This window comes from Strix uralensis, chromosome 3 (genome assembly GCF_047716275.1).
Source record: "Strix uralensis isolate ZFMK-TIS-50842 chromosome 3, bStrUra1, whole genome shotgun sequence".
Classification (NCBI taxonomy): domain Eukaryota; kingdom Metazoa; phylum Chordata; class Aves; order Strigiformes; family Strigidae; genus Strix; species Strix uralensis.
In genome coordinates, this window is record NC_133974.1 from 52,909,100 (window position 1) to 52,928,352 (window position 19,253).

The following is a 19,253-nucleotide window of genomic DNA, read 5'->3' on the forward strand; positions in this document are numbered from 1 at the left end:
TTAAAGCAACAAACAAGAAAATACAGGGTAATGCATCAAATCATTACTACACGAGAGAGAGAATAGTGATTAAGAAAGATACATCACCACTTGCATACTTTACCATCATCCAGATCCGCAGTCGCTGGGGAGCCCCGGTTACAGCGAGGATTTGGAGAGCCTGTCCCGGCAAGTGGGAAATCCTACGCCGTGCATCCACCCATAGGTGAGGCACCCAAAGTTGCTGTGAGCGGGTCCAGCCTTATATACCAGAGATCGACAAGACAGAATAACTGGCATCTTTGTTTTGAGCGAAAAATTTCTGGTTTCATTCTCCTGTTGGATTCTACCCAAAGCCTGGCCAGGGCTCGGGGGGGGGAACCAAGGGAGTTTCTAACAAGGCCAAATACGTGGATTCTCAGCCTTGAACAAGGCTAAACAAGGGAAGTTGGATACATTCTCTCCTCACTACTGATTATATTTTGTCTAAGCTGCATCTTTCACTAGCAAGTTTACATATTTTATTAATGACTACATGCTAAGTTAGCAGCTTCAGCTTGGGGCCTGTTGTTGCTGCAGTATTTCAATGCTTTAGTACTTTTTACACCAGCATAAGTGGGTTGTTGTAACTTAGTACAATACCTACTAGCACAATGGTTATCAGTTATAAAATATACAGGATTCATCTATAGGTCAACTCTGGCTTGGATCTGTTGTCCAAGCCTTAGCACTTCAATGGGTAACAAGACAAAAGGAGTATGTTGCAACATTAGTGTGTCTGTAAAACGCCACTTTGTTATTATCATAAATGTATTTGTAAACTCTAACAAAAATAACTTATTTTAAAACAGTTTGGAGGCCAATAAACGTGCAAAATTAAAAATCCGAAGGTCAATTAATTCTAAAAGCCAGGCATTCTTAAAGCTGACACCCATTCAGTGCACATTATTACACAGGCTTTCATTACGCCATTATATGGTTTTCTTTCTTTAGCTACTACTTTTCATGTGGAGTGACTGAGTAATTTGTGCGGAAAGAGGCATGGTCTTAAGAATTTGTGCTTTATTTTGGACTAAGTTTTGTTTCCCCATGTGGCCACTGGTAGGTGGGAGGGAGAAGGTGATTCAGGGTCAGAAAAGGAGGAAGAGGCTTTAGCAGGCAGGCAGGGGAGTTGAATGGCACAACTGATACAGCAGTAGCAGCCCAGGTTCTGAGGGATGAAACGGGGATGGTGTGCAAATGCAAGAGGCTGCTTTGAGCCCTCCGGGTCTCACGGGGAAAGACGAAGTATCCAGATTTAATCTGTTGATTTTCTTTCAAGAAGCTCTTCTTCCTCACCAGGCCCAAACTGCTTAAAACATAAGTAGCTGCCAAACACATGAACAGATGTGCGGTTGAGAATTTGGAAGCAGGATCACCGGTCAAAAAAGCTTGTCATTTAACACTTTAGACCTCGGCTTTCTCTATCCTCTCAGCTTGCTGGCTGTGGGGAGGAAAGGTCAAGTTGATGCCTCTGTGCAAGTGGGAAACATTTTATGAGGCGTGCAAGTGCAGTATTTTCTCTTCCTTTGTAAAACAAAAAGAAGACAGCCGGGGAGAAACGGTTTCACCGCGGTCACCCCTGGTAAAGCGCTTAGGGTGACTCAAGGGGAGGTGGAGAGCTGTCCCGGAGAGCTGCTCCCTGAGGACGGCAGATGCCCCGAGGGCCCTGCAGCGGGGCGCCTCCGTACCGGGGTGACAGCCCAGACCCCGGGCCGTCCCCTCGAGAGGGAGGGTGGGCGATGGAGAGCTGCTCCCCGGGGGCCAGCGACGGCCGCGCAGGGCCGAGCAACGGCCCGGGGAGGGGGGAAGCAACGGCTGTCAGCGCTGGCGGGCGGGGGAGGCGCGGAGCGGCGCCTCTCGCTTAGTGTTTTGGGGTGGTTTTTCTTTACTTGGTGGTTGTTAGCAAACCGCCGGGGAGGGAGTTTCAGACTCTTCCCTCAGTTCACGGCAGCCCAGGCCGGGCAGCCGCGGCAGGACACCGCTGGGTGTAACTGCCCTGCCTCATGGGGAACTAACTCGGTCTGGGAGCGGGGCCAGGGGCTTGTTTACTGCACTCCCCGCCGAGGCTGGCGAGGGCAGCGTGCGGTACCTGCGTGCGGAGATCCGAGGAGGTCGCCTCCCGCCCAGGGCGGCGGCAGCCGTTAACGGCTGTCTTCAGCCTCGCGCCCCCCGCCCCGAGCGGCGGCGAGGGGCCGCGGCACAAGCGCTTATCGCCGCCGCTGACACGCCGCGGCCCGGCCCGGCCCCGCCCCTGAGGCGGCGGGGGGGGAGAGGAGCGTGGCTTCGCCTCCCTTCCCCGGCCGCCCCGCCGCCTCCCCGCCCGCAGCCAATCGGCGCGGAGGAAAGCCCTCGTGCCGCGCTGACGCCCCCACGGGAGCCCCCCTTTTAAAATAAAGCGGCGGCGGGTCACCCCGCGGCGCGGCGGGGCGGCCTCGCGCTCTCTCGCGCGCACACGGACGGACAGAGCGAGCGCCGCAGGATGCCCGCAGCTCTCGCGGCGAGGGGCTGAGGCGGGCCGGGGGCCGAGAGGTCGCCAGGAGGAGGAGGACGAGGAAGGCGGGAGCGGCGCGCGGGGAGGGTCTCGTGCCCGCTCCACTGTGCGGCTGAGGATGGCGCCGGTGAGCGAGCAGCTGGCGCCGCAGGGCGCGGGGGACCCCGCCGCCGCCCCCCTGCCCGGCCCGGCGGCGGCGGAGCCGCGGCGGGAGAACGGCGGCGAGTGGCTCCCCGTGAGCGGCGAGAGCGGGGCCCAGCCCCGGGCGGCGGCGGAGGCCCCCGGGAGCGCCGGGTGCCCCGGGAGCGCGGCGGCCGAGCCCCCCGAGGGCGGCTGGGGCTGGGTGGTGATGCTGGCCGCCATGTGGTGCAACGGCGCCGTCTTCGGCATCCAGAACTCGTGCGGGGTCCTCTTCGTCTCCATGCTCCAGCTCTTCGGCGGCGGCGAGGACAAGCAGCTAGCGTTCAAAACAGGTGAGGGGCGGCGGGGGAAGGGTTGGGGGTGGCTTCCGGGCCTTCCCCGGCCCGGGCGGAGGAGGTGCCCCCGGCCGGGAGCTCTCGCTGCCCGCGGTGCAGCCGCTCGGGCTGTCAGTGTCCGCGCCCCGCAGGGCTGTCAGGGCCGACCTGCGGCGCGGCCGGGGGGCGGTGGCGGCCGCTGCCCGTCCCGCCTCTCTGTCCGCAGGTAGCGCGACCCCTCGGGGCGGGCAGGAGCCTGCCCCGCCGCAGGCACGTGGGGCTGGGCTGAGGGACTCGGAAATGGCTCGTTTCATCGAGGCGAAGAGAAGCTCCTCTCGCCTCCCTGCGAGGGTTTGGGCTCACAGCCGTGCCTCGGGGCTAGGGCTTGGGGCCGCAGGTTCCTGGGACGTCGGGGGAGAAGCTGCTGGGAGAGGAGCAGGTGTCCTTCCACAGCTGTGTCTTTAAGCATCTCTCATCGTGCATTACGGGAAAAATGCATCCTCTTGGTCCCAGAAAGTTTCATTCCCCCGTCCCTGTTAACCTAATGATTAGTCTAAATGATTAAATAACAACGGGGTATGGCAGCACTTAAAATATGTCAAGAATAGGCTTAACAGTTGCCAAAACCAGCATTTCAATATGCAGATTTACTGCTGTAACCAATATCCCAAAACTCACCAGTAAAGTTAATGTTTACTAAATTCATAAGACATAACTACTATTGCAGCCAAATCTCCATGCTGCCATTACTAATCGAAAACATTCTAGACATATAAGTATCAGTTAATTCGATGGTGAGCATATATTCTATTTTATTTTATGTAAGTTCTCTTTGAAAGGTGTCTTGTGCTTCAACAAGCACTTCGAGTTCAGGAAAGGCAGCGTTTTCCTCTCACAATAATAACGAATTGATATGTATAATAATTTATTATAATAAAGTTGGCTCATTTAGAAGGTAGCTTACATGTTAAAATGAAATATTAAAAAACCAAACGTTGTCTTTTTATGTTTTTGTTCCTTACTAAAAAAAGCTGTTTCAGGTATATAATCCTGCAGAAGTGTAAGCTTTCTAGGAAACTTTCTCAGTGCAGAGTGGAGTTACAGATCTTTAAAAGAGTTTTGAAAACTGTCTTCCTTAATATCAGGATAAATGGGCCTCAAGTTGAGATATAGGAGACAAAGAAGCTAATTCTCCTCCCCTGACTTAACAACAATATTTATGCCTGAAGTAGAAAACTAAGGCAACGGTTTAAGAAAGCTGTGGTGGAGCACTGATGGGCTCTCCCGTGTTTGAGCTATTTGTGATGATGTATAAGGTGTATTGCTTGGTGGTTTTGAGCTAGAAACATGGGGGGCTACATATGTCTACACGTCAGGTGTGGCAGTGCCTGCTTTGTAGAAGGGAAAAGCACATCCAGAAGTAGGTGCCTGGGCCCTTTAGCCTGGACAGAAGAAGAATGAGGCTGTTCAGAGGAGGTGCTGTGAACATTTGCATACTGACCTGGGAGCCTCTGGACAGTCAGAAATGCAGAAACACATAGGTGGTTGATAACTGTCTGTTCATGGTACAAGAGGTGTAATTGATTTTTCTGAGGATCTGGTTCTTTAGTAACGATCTCTCAAAATAGTTGTCTTGTAATTAAAAAATGTGACTTTCAGGTAATGGTGCAGTAGTCAAAATGATCAACAAGAGGAGGATTGAAATTATTATCTCTTGCCTTCCAGAAGAGTAATTGCACCACTGGTGTTTAAGTGAGGTGAGATTACGAGTGTGCTCCACCCATGTTTTTGAAAATTTGCCCAACTGCAGAAAAAAGTGTGTGTGTGGGGGGAAATGGAGTGTGGCTTTATAGCCCAGTTGTTTTTCATCCTGCTTAGAAGAGGAGGAAGAATTCACTCCTGGATGCAGCCAGCACCTCCTGCATCACTTCTTTTTTTTATTTTATTAAAAAAATAAAAAGAGGCTGCAGCTGCATTTTGTTTTGCTCTGTCAGATGGTTTGGGTAATGCAGAAGACGCTCATATTGCTATTTTAAATCCACATGGGTTTAAGTTAGGGGAAATAGCATGAGACAGCTGCCTTGGCTAGGTGACTTGTGTGCATGTGAAAGAAGAGGACTGTGAATACAAAAGTGCCTCTTGTAAACAGCAGAATAGCAGATAGAAAGTGTCCTTTTAGTATCTGAAAGTACCCTAATGAGTCTGGGCACCATAAGGGCTAAGCAGCTGCTGTCAGACAGGACTTTTTATTCCTTAATGTTGAACTTCATCGCCTAGAAACTTTCTCTGCTATTTTTTATCTTGTGGAAGATAGGACCAAGAGTGAACTGAACTAAACCTATTCTGATACAATATCTAGCTTGCCATAAAGGGGAGCTATGATCAGAAATGGCAAATAGCACTTAGTGTATCTCTTACTGAACACTGATGGATTAGCTGGCATGCTGTAGAAAGAAAAAGGATGATAATGGGATAAAGTCAGTAGGATTTTAGTGTTAGAGAAAACCCTAGCCTGATCATTCCTATGGTATTGATTATAGTACTTAATCTAGTTAGTCTCTTGTGTTTAGACTGATTGTGACTCAAAACTGGCAGTGGAAACTGAGCTTATGAGTCAGATTTAATGAATTTGAAAACTGGGATTTGTAATGAAAGTTTTGTGCTTTGGAATCAAAATAATATTCTAATCCTTCTGAAAAAAGATTTATTGAAAATCTGAAATGCTGATTTTTGAGACATGAATATTCTAGCCAATCTGTGTCTGTGGAATCCTGCAGTTGATCCAGAGTATCACAGAAATCAACTCTTTTTAACTACAAGATTACTTAGCTTTTGCCAGAAGTGTATGTATTGCTAGAGGTTTGTGTGCCTGCTCTTTTGGGACCAACCAGTAGTTGTCTCTTGCCTGGTGCTTTTGTAAAAAAAAAAAAAAAAAATACATGTGCTACGGTATTTTTTTGTTATCTCTTAATAGATGGATGGAGCCTATCTGTGTAAGGCAAAATGGGAAGGCATTAAGTAATCATAGTATGTGCTGGTTTTGTTATTTTTAGTAGCTGGGTGGATACTTATCAGTATGAAGGGCAAAATGGGAGGAGGCAGAAGGCAGGACTAAGTAGTCAAGAAGTGACTCTGCCTAGCAGATAAGGAGTGGAAGGAATCAAAAGCACAGGCAAGGCAGCAAGGCTGTCTCCAGAATGCAGCATCAGCGCTGGATAAAAGAGTAACAGTAATTAACATTGTTGCAGGATTTAGGAGTGTTAACGGCAAGGAGTTAAATGGAAGAGCTTGAGCTGTGGGTTATAGAGCGTTCACAAATTTCTTCAAGGGTATCTAACTATAATTCATATTTTTAAAGAAAAATTTTGAACATAACTATTATACAATGTTTTGGTATTCATATTAGTATGAATAGTTAGTAAAAAGCTTGTTTCTTTGCTGATATATTGCACTATATAAGCATTTCCATTGTTTCCTTGCGTAGCCAGTTTTTTGTTCAAAAGCTCATTGGTGCACAACTACAGAAGAGGAAAAGCCCTCATTGTAAGTATAAAACTTCTAGAAAGATGTGCCTGAAGACTCAGGAAACTACTCTGTTCATTGTTTATAGCTCATTGTGTTTGAGGAACAAGTTGGGTGGAAAAACACAGTGGCCATGAATTACGGGAGGCTCTTAGCCCTTGGAAATGGGGCAGACCTAGTAGGCCTCGAGTTCAAACTCAGTTGTAGTCTGATGGTCCCTCAAGGGAAAGGATCAGGCCCTGGGGCCAGTCCAGGCTCTGTCAGGAAGAGAAGAGCATTTGGTTCCTCTTGCTTTTGTCACAGAGGGCTGTGGAACACTGAGCCAGCCCCCCTGTTATCTTGGTTAGAGATCTGGCGCGTGAGCCCCATCTAGTCCTGTGTTGTGCTCTCTGATAGATGCCTCTGCTATATAGGTTTTTGTGTGTGTATATGCACTTACCTCTTTTGAAAAGGCAAATACTAAGATACTAGTGACAACAGAGATAAAAATACAGGGTTTTATTTAAAAAAAAAAAAAAGGTAGATAAAAATACTAGTTCTACTCATTTGATTACTCGTTGTTCTAAGATTTACAATGCTGGTTCTGTAACTCCACTGGGCTATTCTCTGTATGTTTGTTCATCTTCACTTGTACAAATAGCCTTGCACAGGGAATATATACTATTATTATTGTTCTGCATACTCATGTTTGTTTTGTGTTAGCAAGTGTTATTAGACAGTGCATCAGCTGGCCTCAACTGTTTATCCGTGTGCTTGTATGTATTGGCCTTGGTTTGACTTTGTAAGGTGCAGCCTTTGGTGTGATGTGTCTGAATATCATAATAATCGATAGCTCATTGCTCTGGCTTAACACTGTCAGCGCCATCTGGACTCTTGGAGCTGGATTGCTGTAGGTCCAGTAGGGCAAGGAGGAGAACTCTGCCTTTGCTGTCATATCCAGGCCATAACTCGGATACTGTGAAAATAATGTTGGATGACTACAAAGATCTACAAGTGTTGAGAACAAGTGAACCACTATCATATATGGTAACTTAATTTTGCTGAGCAAGGCTGGCTTTTTAATGGGACAGTTTGAAGCTGAAGTTTTTCTTTTACTCTTTCCTTGAATCTTTGCTAACTTCCTGAGCTTTGCTTCAGAGACAAAAACACCATCAGAACTTTTGTTATTATTCAAGACCTTGTTCTGTAACTGTCCTTCAGAACCACATGTTCATCTCTAGTGCTATGGGATGTGGTTTCCAGTAAATTGGGAAGCTTGGCAAGCTGGAACTGTGTCATGTGGCTTATGAGAGAGCAGTTGACTTATTTTTCTTTTTTTTTTTAAAGAATAAATAAATCAAATTTGGAACATAGGAATTATCAGAGCACACAAGTGTAATTTGTGTGAGGTACAAGAAAGCATGCTACTATGTAACAGTTTGGTCAATAAAGATTAAGTTGCAATGAAGGAGGTAGTTCCACAAAAACTTGGTCTGATGGATGTCAGTGGGGCTGTAGTCTGCCTTCCTTCCCATGTTTTTGTGGCCACTGGAACCAGCAGCAGGAGCAGATTGGCTGAAAACTAACCTGATGTAAAAGTAAGGATTAATTTCATTCAGCTGCAGTCTTATTTTTGTATTCTTTTGACCTGGCTTTGTGAGTATAAATATGTATGTAAATGAAGACTCTGGAGTAGTTGAAATTGTGACTAGATCAAACTGGAAAGTTGAAGGTAGTTTCTTTAGCGTGCTCACTTTCTTTAGGACAGAGTAGTTAATACCGCTACTGTTTATGCGTACACACATGCACATATATCTTTATTCCTCCAGCTCTGGATAATTTCATTTGTACTCTTGATAACTAGGTTGCAGACTGATTAGCCTTATTCCTGCTAGTTAGTTGTCTTTTTGTGTTTTTCCTCTTGGAATTCACATTGGTTAACTCTCTTGCCGTTCCAGCTGCAAATTAACTTGCAATAAGTTGTTTAGTTAGGGAGAACAATCTTCCTAACGTGTCTGAAAGCTAGTTACCAGAGTTTTTTTGTGGGCTTCTTTAGAAGCAGTACTTTAATTTCACAGGGATCAAACATCCCTGTAAAGATGACTGGCTATTGCCACCACTCTGCATTAAATGCACATGCCTCATTTGTGTGCTGCCTTTCAGACAAAACTGTATCCTCCAAAATCTCCTTGAACCAAAGCCACCTAAATAGTAAGTTTTTACTATACTTTATTCATGAGGTGAAAAGTTGGATGAAAGCAAAATGCTATTGAATGTCCTGCAGAGTAATTTGCTGTAAGTGTAACCTTATCAGTAAAGGTGAAGTTCCCTTAAAGCTATTACACTGTTACAACACTAAAAAGCTAAATGTAGTTAGTGCCTACCTGTAGCTATGCTAATCTAGTTATGTGCATCAAAGTAATGACAGAGTTCTTAAGCATTAGGTTAAAATAGTTTAAAACATCTTTAAAAAAATTAGGTGAAAGTGTTAATATGAAACTTTATTTTTAGCTTATTTTTTATTCATAAGAGAAATGCGTTGTTTGGTTCTTAAGAAAGTGTTAAAACTGTTTTCCAGTCTCATCCTTAAATGGCAATTTCTAAAAGGTATATGTAAAATCTTTTTATTGAATGCTCTCATTTTTAATCCAAATAAGCAGCAGTATCATGTGGTTAGACTGTTCTGCAGATGAATAAGACTCAAACTTGGTTTGATTTTCAGGTAGCAGAAGAAACTTTTGTCCTTCATTTTGAAGATGCTTTGCCTAGATGGCTTGCTGCTCTGTCACCTGCCATTTTGCTTCCAAAGTGGCTTAGGACTGGTGTGTGGGTGTGTATGTATTTATTTTCAAGCATCTGTCTCCTTATGTTTTTTCCTTGAATAAATCTTTCAAGCTTTTTATTTCATGTGGAACATTTTTCGTACTCTCAGTTAATGTTATATCTTTGTCATTGTCTCTAATGCTTCTATAACCTTCTGTAATATGGAGAAGAAAGGTACTGTGTGTCTGTACTGGGTCTGGCTGAGCTGGAATTGGTTTTCCCCTATAGCAGCCCTCATGGTGCTGTGTTTTTTGTTGGGAGCTGGCAGGATGTTGATAACACACTGGTGTTGTGGCTACTGCTGAGTAGTGCTTACACAGCACCAAGGCTCTTTCTGACATTTTCCCCCCCCCAGTGGGACGGGGTGGGCAAGATCTTGGGAAGGGACACAACCAGGACAGCTGACCCGAACTGACCAAAGGGATATTCCATACCATATGACGTCTGCTCGAGTATAAAGCTGGGAAAAAGGAGGAAGGGGGTGGGGTCACCCTTGGTCCTCCGAGGCAACCACTACGCGTATTGGAGCCCTGCTTCCTGAGAAGGCCCGACATCGCCTGTTCATGGGAAGTAGAGAATAAATCTGTTTTCTTTTTTTGCTTCCGCACGCAGACCTTTGCTTCACTTTGCTTATATTAAAACTGCTGTTGTTTTACCCACAAGGGTTGGGTTTTTTTCTTATTTTCTTTCCCCTCTTTGCCCTATTGAGAGAAAAAAAAGAAGGGGGGGAAGTGATAGAGCGACTTGGTGGGTACCTGGCATTTAGCCAAGGTCAAACCACCACAGTGTCATAATCCAAATGAGGCTCTGTTGTTTTATGGCATGACATGATGTACTATGATGACATTGTGCTCTCTAGTTTGCGTTATTTACATAACCTAATGTTTTTCTTGATGCTTTTTATTAATACCTGTGTTCAGTGGAGCTTAGTTGACTTTGAAGTTTTCCAGTATGCATTCCTCCTCATTGTTCAACTTTGTTTTGTTTAATTGGTTCCCATGTCATCTTACTCATCCATTTTGGCTACCATTCTGTGAGGCTCCTCAAATCCCTTCCTGATTTTTGAGTTGGCCTAAACTGCTGTGTAAAGAGGAAGTTAGCAAAATGTATATGTTTATTAATAGACCCTCTTAGATTTAGCAAGATGTACCAGTGCTTAATGCTGTTTAGGGCATCCGTAAAGATGATTGCATCTTTTAACTTGGTCTGCTTTGCCTCCAGACACTCTAATTTTCCTCATGATTTGATTTCTTTAGCCTCTTGAAAGGTGCGTTAAAGGCCAACTTGAAGTTTAAATGTTATTGGTCTCTTTTTCCTTTTATTCAGTTACTGGTTTTGCATGAAGAAATGTAGTGAACTGTTCTCAAACTGTTACAGTGCAATTTGTCTATTTACTCTTTAGCCAGTTTGAGTTAATTGAGTAATTACAGATAATAAAATGGTTAAGATTGGATCCTCTCTGCTTGGAGCAACATCTACTAGAGCAAGCTGCTGAGAACCTTGCCCAGTTGGCTTTTGACCATCTCCAAGGATGGAAATTCCACGGCCTCTGCATGTGACCTGTGCCAGCGCTTGGCCACCCTCACAGTAAAAAAGATTTTTCTTACATTTAAACAGAATTTTCTGTATTTCAATTTGTGCCCATTGCCTCTTGTCAGAAGGCAAACTGAAAAGAGTTTGGCTCATTTTTTTTTTTCTTCCTCTCCTGAGGCATTTATGCACTCTTATAAGATTTCTGTCCCCCCCCCGCCCCCGTCCCCATCCCCCCCGCCCCCTTCACTGACTTTTATTGAGCCTAACTAATCCCACCTCTCTCAGCCTCTCATCATATGTCAGATGCTCCAATTCCTTGATGATCTTTGCAGCCCTGTGCTGGATTCACAGCCATAAGCAGGCTACCTGCCCCTTCAGCACATGGAGGTTCAGACTATTGAAGCTTCAGGGTCTCAGAGAAGATGAAGTCAATCTCTTTCCTGTCACCTCCGATGCTGTGCAGTGTGCTGACCTCCTCCCACATTTCCTCCACTGGGCAACACACATACTCCACCAGCACACTCCTCCTGCAGGGGCAAGTAGTCTGGCTGCCTCAGTGAGTGGCCCCAGACCGGCTCGGATGTATCCTCCCTCGGGAGCACAGTCTGGTCAGCACCTGCGCAGGGACAGGGACGGTTGCTCCACTGGTTGCTGGGGACTGTGCCCCTGTGGCACCGCCACTGCTGAGCAAGTGTTTGCTGCTCCGAGAAGAGCTGCCGGCCCTCTTTGGAATGCCCTGCTGTTGGCTAGCTGCTGCTCAAGCTGTGGCGTCTGGCTGCTGCCCCTGTGCTGTCGAGGCAGTACTCTAGGCCAGCACCTTTCATAATGTGAGGGTTCAATAGTCCTATGACATTTAGTATCTAAGGTTTTCTAAATTTTATATAGATACTGTTTACTATTTGAAGAGCCACATGCAGATAATCTTAATTGAGGAACTGAGTTGCAGTTCAGGTCTAGCAGTAGAATTGTCATGCTCCTGGAAACTATCCTATTCTGTATTTCAATTCCTCATTGCTCAATTTATGTATTAGTTTATTAATAGTTATAAAATATTTGGGAATTGATATTTGATCAGTCACATGAAAGCATCTTTAGTTTGCTAAACGTTAAGAAAATTTTATAACTGGAACCTGATATTTTCTAGACTTCTACTTTTAAACAAAATGTGTGTTAAAAAGATCTTCAGTTTTCAGAAATACCTATATAAATCTTAGTCTGGACTTTTAAGATAATTTTTTCCTAATCTTTATGTAGTGTAACATCATAGGCAAGAGAAGGGTTTGTTGGTCTGAATTATGAATAAAAACTTTTAATAGAATCCTATACCTCAGAGATCATGCTTTGAAATGAGAGGGAGATTCATAGAATTCTAACTTACTTTGCTGTATGTTGCTAAGGAAAATAAGGGTTTTCAATAAATATCAATCTATAATGCTTAGCAAGTAAGGAGGTGTACTGATTACTTGCATCCAAGCTAATGTAACACTGATAAGAAACTGCTTTAGAGTACTCATTGTCACAGAAGGAATAGTATAGGTTCTTTCATACATATTCACATTTTTTTAATCTTTTGTTTTGTGAACACACACTGTTAATGCAGCTTTAGACTACTGCAGTTTAACATTCAGCAAATACGTACAAAGAGGATAATTCTATGAGAAAACATTCCCTTGTGATCTTACATTATCTGTTTTACTTCCAGGAATCTAATTTATTACATTAATAGCAGCTCTGTTTTATATCTTGCTGTTAATTTTCATGGGAACTGGATAGGAATGACTTGTTCTAATAGCTAAATTAGAGTAGCAGCCCTTTAGTAAGGATGGGACCAATTTAAAAATCATCAGTGTTGGCTCCCACACACAGGAAGGGATTACTGGCATGTTTAGCCCAGCCTCTTGCTGTTATCACCAGTGTGTCTATAATCCCATGGAACACAGTCTCCCTTAGATGGTGGGGCTGTACTTGGACTGCAAGTTGTAAAGCAACTTTCTTGTTGCCTTTTTGCTGTAATAAGCAGAAGCAGTGAATTCTTTGGCTGCCTTCTGCAGTGTGCTTGGTTTGGTAGAGCTGTACTTCATGTATATGTTCATAGTACCTCAGAATAGTTTTTTCTTTTGCAGTTTTAAAGAACATATATATGAGGAATAAGTGCTTTAAAACATGCTAGCTATTTATTTAATTCCCTTAGTCTCTAACTATTGTCCTTGTGGAAATTACTTGTAAAATGGGCAGTAAGGATTGTCTTCTTGGCTCATGGTCTGGGTTTTAGCCATTTTTTCAAGGTGTTTCAATAATAAAGTTCCAGATAAAAAATGCATTCGTTAAGTACCCCCAAAAATCTTTCTAGTTTATTGTAAAGAAGTATGTTGATACCACAGCTGACAGATTTAAAAAATATTTTATAACTTTATCTTATCAATGTTGTAACTCTGATCAAGGATAAAACACTATGATGGAATGTCTGAAATAAACTGTGATCTTTAAGCTTGCTGCTTCTGCAGTCTAGAAGGAATGAACAGACCTTGCTCTTGGAACAAAGCACAGCTTGGATAGCTGCAAGTTCATTATATGATGACCAGGAACAGTATTTTTGTGTACAAGGTAGGAAAGCTGCTCTTTTTTAAAAAACCCTCCCATTTCTTAACTACAACACCAAAAAGGGATTCTTCTAATTAGAGAACTCCTAGTTTGAGCTCTTACTGTATTGCATTGAATGCTTAAGAGTCAAAGAATTTGAGAAGAGAATGTTAGTATTAATTAAAAAGTGCTCCTTGGTGAATGTTGAGATGGGCTGTATCTTTGGAGGCTTTTGTCTGTGCTGTCTCTGGTATTGGCACTCCAGAATCCCCTGTTGTCGTTGGACTGACTATTGTGACGGTCTTGTTTATTTTCTATACCCAGGCATGTACTATCCAGATGTCTCTTAAGGAGCTGCTTAGTTTGCTCTAGACTAGAGTATATGGAACAGTTGAACAACAAGGACATTGGTCTAAAACAGAAACCAATTTAGTTTGCCCAAGGAGGCCTGTATCTCCTATCAAAAGAATTGGAAGTACTGAGTGTTCTTGGGCCACACAGCCAGGGTTTACTTGGACAGTAACCTGATCCTGTGCTATAATTAAACATGCTGGAGAACATGCTGGGATTGGAATAATCTCAATGGGTTACACAGGTGAGACTGAAAGCCTACTTACTGTCAGTTTGCTCCATGTTTAGTGCATACTCTGTAGTAGTTTCAAAGTGATTTGAACTGGTTGATGACATAAGTTGCTATATAATGCTGCTTATTTTTTTGAGAGGAAAGAAGGTTTGGTAGTGGTGCTTTACCTAAAGATGCTATTAACCTCAAAGAAATTGAGATAGAGAACCTGAACTATGGTGCATATTTTGGACATGTGTCAGTAGTATGTATCATGGTTCAGAGTAACTGCCTTCTCAAAGTCAATGTAGTGTTGCTAGATAATATTTTTTTCAAATCTTGAGTGTACAATTTATCTGACTTTTGGGTTCTCTTTCAATTCATTTGTGAAAATACTGCCTGTGGCCCCTTGAGTTCATTGGTTTAAGTTGCACGTGTGTGACAAAACTGAAGGTATGTACTTTAAAGAAAGCCTTTATGGTTTTGGCACATAAAAGTGAATTTGAAATTACCCTTTGTTCTTTTATACCTTCAAGTCATTTCCTACCTTTGAAATATTTACGTAGCTTAGGCTCTTCAAAACCCAATGTTGCATTCCAAACTTGAAAGAAATTAGAACTCTCAGTTTATAATTTCTGACACTGCTGGGTGCAGGCAGTGATCTAGAAAATTAAATCAACACTAGGAAGTTTTCTGGAAGCTTAAATAAAATGTGCAAGCCTGAGATGTGTTTTCTAATCCTATCAGAGTAACTCCATTTTTTACAAACAGAACCATGGAGCATTAACAGCTTTTTACACCTCTGTACATGTCAAAGTCTTTTGTTCATAGTGCAGCAGTTTAATGAACTTATAGTTTCATGCAGTGAAATCACTGACCCTTGAAAGTGTGTGTGTGGGGGGGGACAAGGACAGAATTGGGTAGCTTATGGGGAAGGCCGGAGTAGAACTGCACAAAACTGATATGGGCAACACTAGTCTTTGTATGCACAGTCAGAAGTTTAGTCAGCACAACCTAACTCTGGTGTTCTGGATTTTTATTGCTTTTTCTAATATTAGGCAAAGAAAATAGTATGTTGCATGCAATTGATGCTACTTCATGCTACAGTATTAATCTTTTGTACGTGTGGTATAAGTTTAATTTAGTATTAATGTATGTTATGTGATACAGGTTCAGTCTCTACATCAAGGTCTGTGACAAAACAACTGTATACTGTATTAATACATTTTTTAGCTGAGCATGTATTATTTCAGCAATTGGTCAAAATATTTTAAAATATTTTGTAAATAATTTAACTGTATTTATTAAGGATAATTGTATTGGGAAAATACAGGTAGGGAGTGGCAGATATCCTACAAACTGCTGCTTGTTCTTTGGGATACTGTCATGACTGCCTCTGAGCAACTAAGATTTCCTTCCTGTTTTATGAGGTATCCCACCTACCAGTCTTCTAGGTACATATTTTCCTGGTCAGGGTAGGTCAGTGTGGTGCTAAACCCAGTGAATTTAAAAGCCGGGTGAAAAATTGTGTTGTGTCTTTAAGACTGCCTAGAACTGGACCTATGTGGTTGCTCTGGAGTTTCAAACAAAAAGGATATAGATTCTTAATGTGAGAGCATTCCTGTAGGTTTCAAAATAAGGATCAGAATGAAAAGGATACAAACTTAGTTTCAAGATGAAAATTTGCTGCAAGTTTTATATTGCCTTCTGAGGGGGATACATCTTTGCATTTCTCACAGCTTTTTGTTTATAAGCAGTGTGGATTCTGTGGAAACTTTGGGTGTTAGTTCTTTGGAATAGTAACACAGCCTGAGAGATTGCTGGCCAGTGTTTACTGTGCAGAATATGTTGGTATTACAAACAGAATTCTTCAAATGGGAAGGCTTTCATTGTTTTATCAAGACATTGCTTTTTAAAAAAAAAAGATTAGAGCTCTGCTTTTCTTGAGCTTTTGCAGAGCTCTGTAGAGCGCTGCATGAATTGTTCTGTTAATTCCTCTTCAACATACCTATTTCTGTTTTTCTGGAAGAGAACAATTTCTGTGACTGAGATAACACAGCTTGGTCATAATGGCCTAAAACCTGGTCACTGCTTTTCTTTTGTGTTAAACTAAAATCTGAAATAGAGGAGGCTCAATGGATTTAACAGATAATTAAGAGTGGTGGTCATATTTAGCCTTAGAAATGGCTAGTAACAGTAATGTGGATAAGATGACTAGTTTGTGGCTAGTTTGTCTCTGGCTGGTGTGATTGTAGCTGATTAGTAGATTTATTGGATCTTCTCAGAAATTAAGTCAGTCATGCTTTTTTTCCTTTTAAGACTTTAAATGCTAGATTTTGTCCACACAGTTTTTAGCACTGTTTCCTGTGTTATAAACCAGGGATGATTCTGATAAAATATATATTAATATACTTAAGAATCAATCCTGATAATATTTCCCATTGTGGAGCTTAAGATGCATCTTTGACTTTTGCTCTGCATTTTGCTTAATAGATATGTAACATGTTAATTTTATGCATACATGACCTATATGACATAAAAGCCCATAAACCCTTCAAGTAGAGGAGGGGGAGAGGTTGCCCTCTAACAACCACTGTATCTTGTATATACTTTATCTGTTTCCTACCAAGCTATAGACCCTCACTGCCTACTCTTTATTTCTAGCAAAGGCAGTGCTTCTGCTCTGGAATGCAGGGCTCTCCATCAGTTTGTAAACTCTACCTTTTCTTAACTTTAAATTTCCTCTCAAAGGAATCATAAGGGCTGTAAACTGTTCTTCTCTCAGGTTCCCCATGCTGTTACCACCAGAATTACCCCCTGTCTTTGTGCAAAACTCAGAGCTTGGGAGTGTGATCAATTAATTTTAAGGTAATCTTGCCACTGAGCGTGACATTGCATAATTAACAAAATTCTTCATTTTCTTGAATAAGTGCCTGTAGTGGCCAACCTCTTAGTGAAGTGTTGAGTGTAGCAACAACATTGAGGAATGGGATTAAGGGTTTGTGACTGGGGGAGTGCATGGATGTTTAGAGAGAATTTAAGAGGTGGTTAAAGAATGGCTTAGCAGTGTTTACAGAGATGGTTGAAATGAGCAGAGTTTGGGACTAGTGTAAATGCAGAGGAAGGAAGAAGGAGCCTCCACCAATTGTTAGGGCTGGTGAAGAAGAGATCAAAGGTAAAATAAATCTGTTTATTTTAAAGGTGTCTTGTTAAGCCACCCTCCAGTGAGAATGCTGTATCCACGCAGACTTATTTACTTGATTACATAAGCTCTTACCTTCCAAACTGACTTGTACTGCTTCTGATTAGTTATGCTTTGCTGTTGGCATTGTCATTTGTTTTAGCAGTTACTTTTTGTCTCTAGCTACTCTCCAATTTTTTATGAAGTCACTTCATAATTGTAAAGCCTTTTTCTGTGTACAATTGATTTAGCTTAGATAGGTACAGGTCCTTTGAAATTCTTTAAGTAATGAATTTCAGTTTAGTAAGAGAAGGGTATCACAAATGTTTTGTCACGGAAAACAGTACCATAGGATTTTTAGAGCTCGTCTGTTCATATGCTTATCTCCAATTAAAGGAGTATCAGTTTGAAGTATTCTGGTTGCATTTTTGCCCTCAGTAGTTATTTCTGGCATGTGCTAAAATCATAAATAGGTAAACTATATATAGTTGTTCCCCTCCTTGCCTTTCTTTCTGTTTTTATCTGGGTCACTATGGGACTGTTGAAGCAAGTGTGATGGTCAGAGTGTTTTGTTGTGTTCTGAAAGGCATGATATGTACTGAGGTGCAATGCAGCCTTCCTAAATGACATTGGTACCATTCAGTGATGTTTGGCATCACACTGGATCAGTACTGTGCGTTTTGCTTTTATTGGTGTTTTAATTTTGCTTTGCTCTGCTTGTCTGTTTTGCTGCACTGAAATGTTGGGTGACACAGGCGTTTTCAGCCAGTGACGCAAAATATGCAAGAGTGATGTTACACCAGGAGAGAACTGTCAAGGTATGGGATTCAACTTGCAGATTATAGTAGATGGAGATCTAGTCAGTACACTCAGTGGAATCTGAAGAGTTACTCAGCTGGCCAGATGCAGGCTTCAACTTTAGAATGGGGTGAAACTCTGCAGTTTACCCTAGCTGTGCTGACTAGATCCCCACTGACTCTAGTGGGAGCTTTGACTCCTCACTCAGCTACACTTGGGTGCTTTAAGTTGAGTCCAACTCCAGGTGTCCTGTATTGACTGTGAGCATTGCGTTTTTATTGGTGGGCACAATAAAAAATACTGTTATGCACTTGTGAGTACATGCTACATCTGTACTGTCTTTGCTCTGACTAACAGTATCCACACTCCCGACATGCACACCAGTGCCTGCTGGTTAGGCATCACATTTACAAACCCAGTTAGTTGGACCTTTAGGGGTTTTATTGCCAGTTATCTTTGCTTTTGAAGGTTTATCAGAACCTGATAAGATTGGTACAGAAAACAATGCCCCGTAGAACTGCTTGATGCTTTGATGTTGTAGTTACTAATTTAGTTGTATTTGCTGAACTGTCTTCTATGTGATGTTGTATGAGCTTCAGTCTCTAATTGCTCTAGATTTTAGTTCATGTGCATATGGAAAACAGGCTAATGCAGAGTTTGTGGTCAATGCTTTTGTATGATTCTGTTCCTCAGAAGTAAAGGTAAATTCATCTTCTAGTTGGAATGCTCTAAATTAATTTATTTAGCTCGCAACAGTTAGACTATATTTGTAGGTGCTGCATTATTTTCAACCATTTTGAAATAGGAGGCAGTTTTAAGCAGCTTTTCCAGGTATGATTGTGGCCAGGGGTTTGTTGATGTGCAAAGTTAAGCTACACAGAAGAAGAAAATCAACATGAATACATCCAGAAGGTTGAAGTAGCTTACTAGCCAACACTGGTAGACTTCTAAAGCATATTCTCAGAGGCAAGATATAGCTGCTCAGTGTGGGTTTTTTTTAAATTTTATTTTTTTTTTCCCCTCTGTAACCTTTCTGTTTCCAGTTTTGATTTTGGCAGGATTACAGAGCCCCTGGCATACATAGAGGCCAGACAGTGCCAGTCAGTTATGTCCTGTGTCTGGGAGAGGGAGTTCATGCTGAGCCCCACACTTGGTAGGAGCTGGAAACTGAAAATTGCTTCCTCTCTGAAGCAGTGCTTTGCTCCTCTGAAAGTTGTCATGGCAGGGCATAATGTTTTGCCAAAGTATCTGGGAGATGCCAGTTGGTACCTGCCAGTCAACTGTTTTTTTAATTTTAAAGTGTTGGCT

General features: G+C 42.6%; 1 protein-coding gene and 1 long non-coding RNA gene across 2 annotated transcripts in view; one reads left to right on the top strand and one right to left on the bottom strand.

Annotated features, from left to right (window-relative positions):
* Window positions 1-1,021: 1,021 nt before the first annotated feature.
* LOC141941772 (uncharacterized) lies at window positions 1,022-2,220 on the bottom strand. Its single transcript, XR_012628416.1, has 2 exons — window positions 2,111-2,220; window positions 1,022-1,462 (listed from the first exon to the last, which is right to left on the bottom strand). It is a non-coding gene; the product is annotated as an uncharacterized LOC141941772 (long non-coding RNA).
* A 91-nt stretch (window positions 2,221-2,311) lies between these two features.
* Window positions 2,312-19,253, top strand: part of SLC16A10 (solute carrier family 16 member 10) — a 77,808-nt gene continuing 60,866 nt past the window's right edge. The window contains exon 1 of the mRNA XM_074862301.1: window positions 2,312-2,985. Within this exon, the coding sequence (XP_074718402.1) occupies window positions 2,631-2,985 (355 nt within the window). The 5' untranslated portion in view covers window positions 2,312-2,630. The remainder of the gene's footprint in view (window positions 2,986-19,253) is intronic.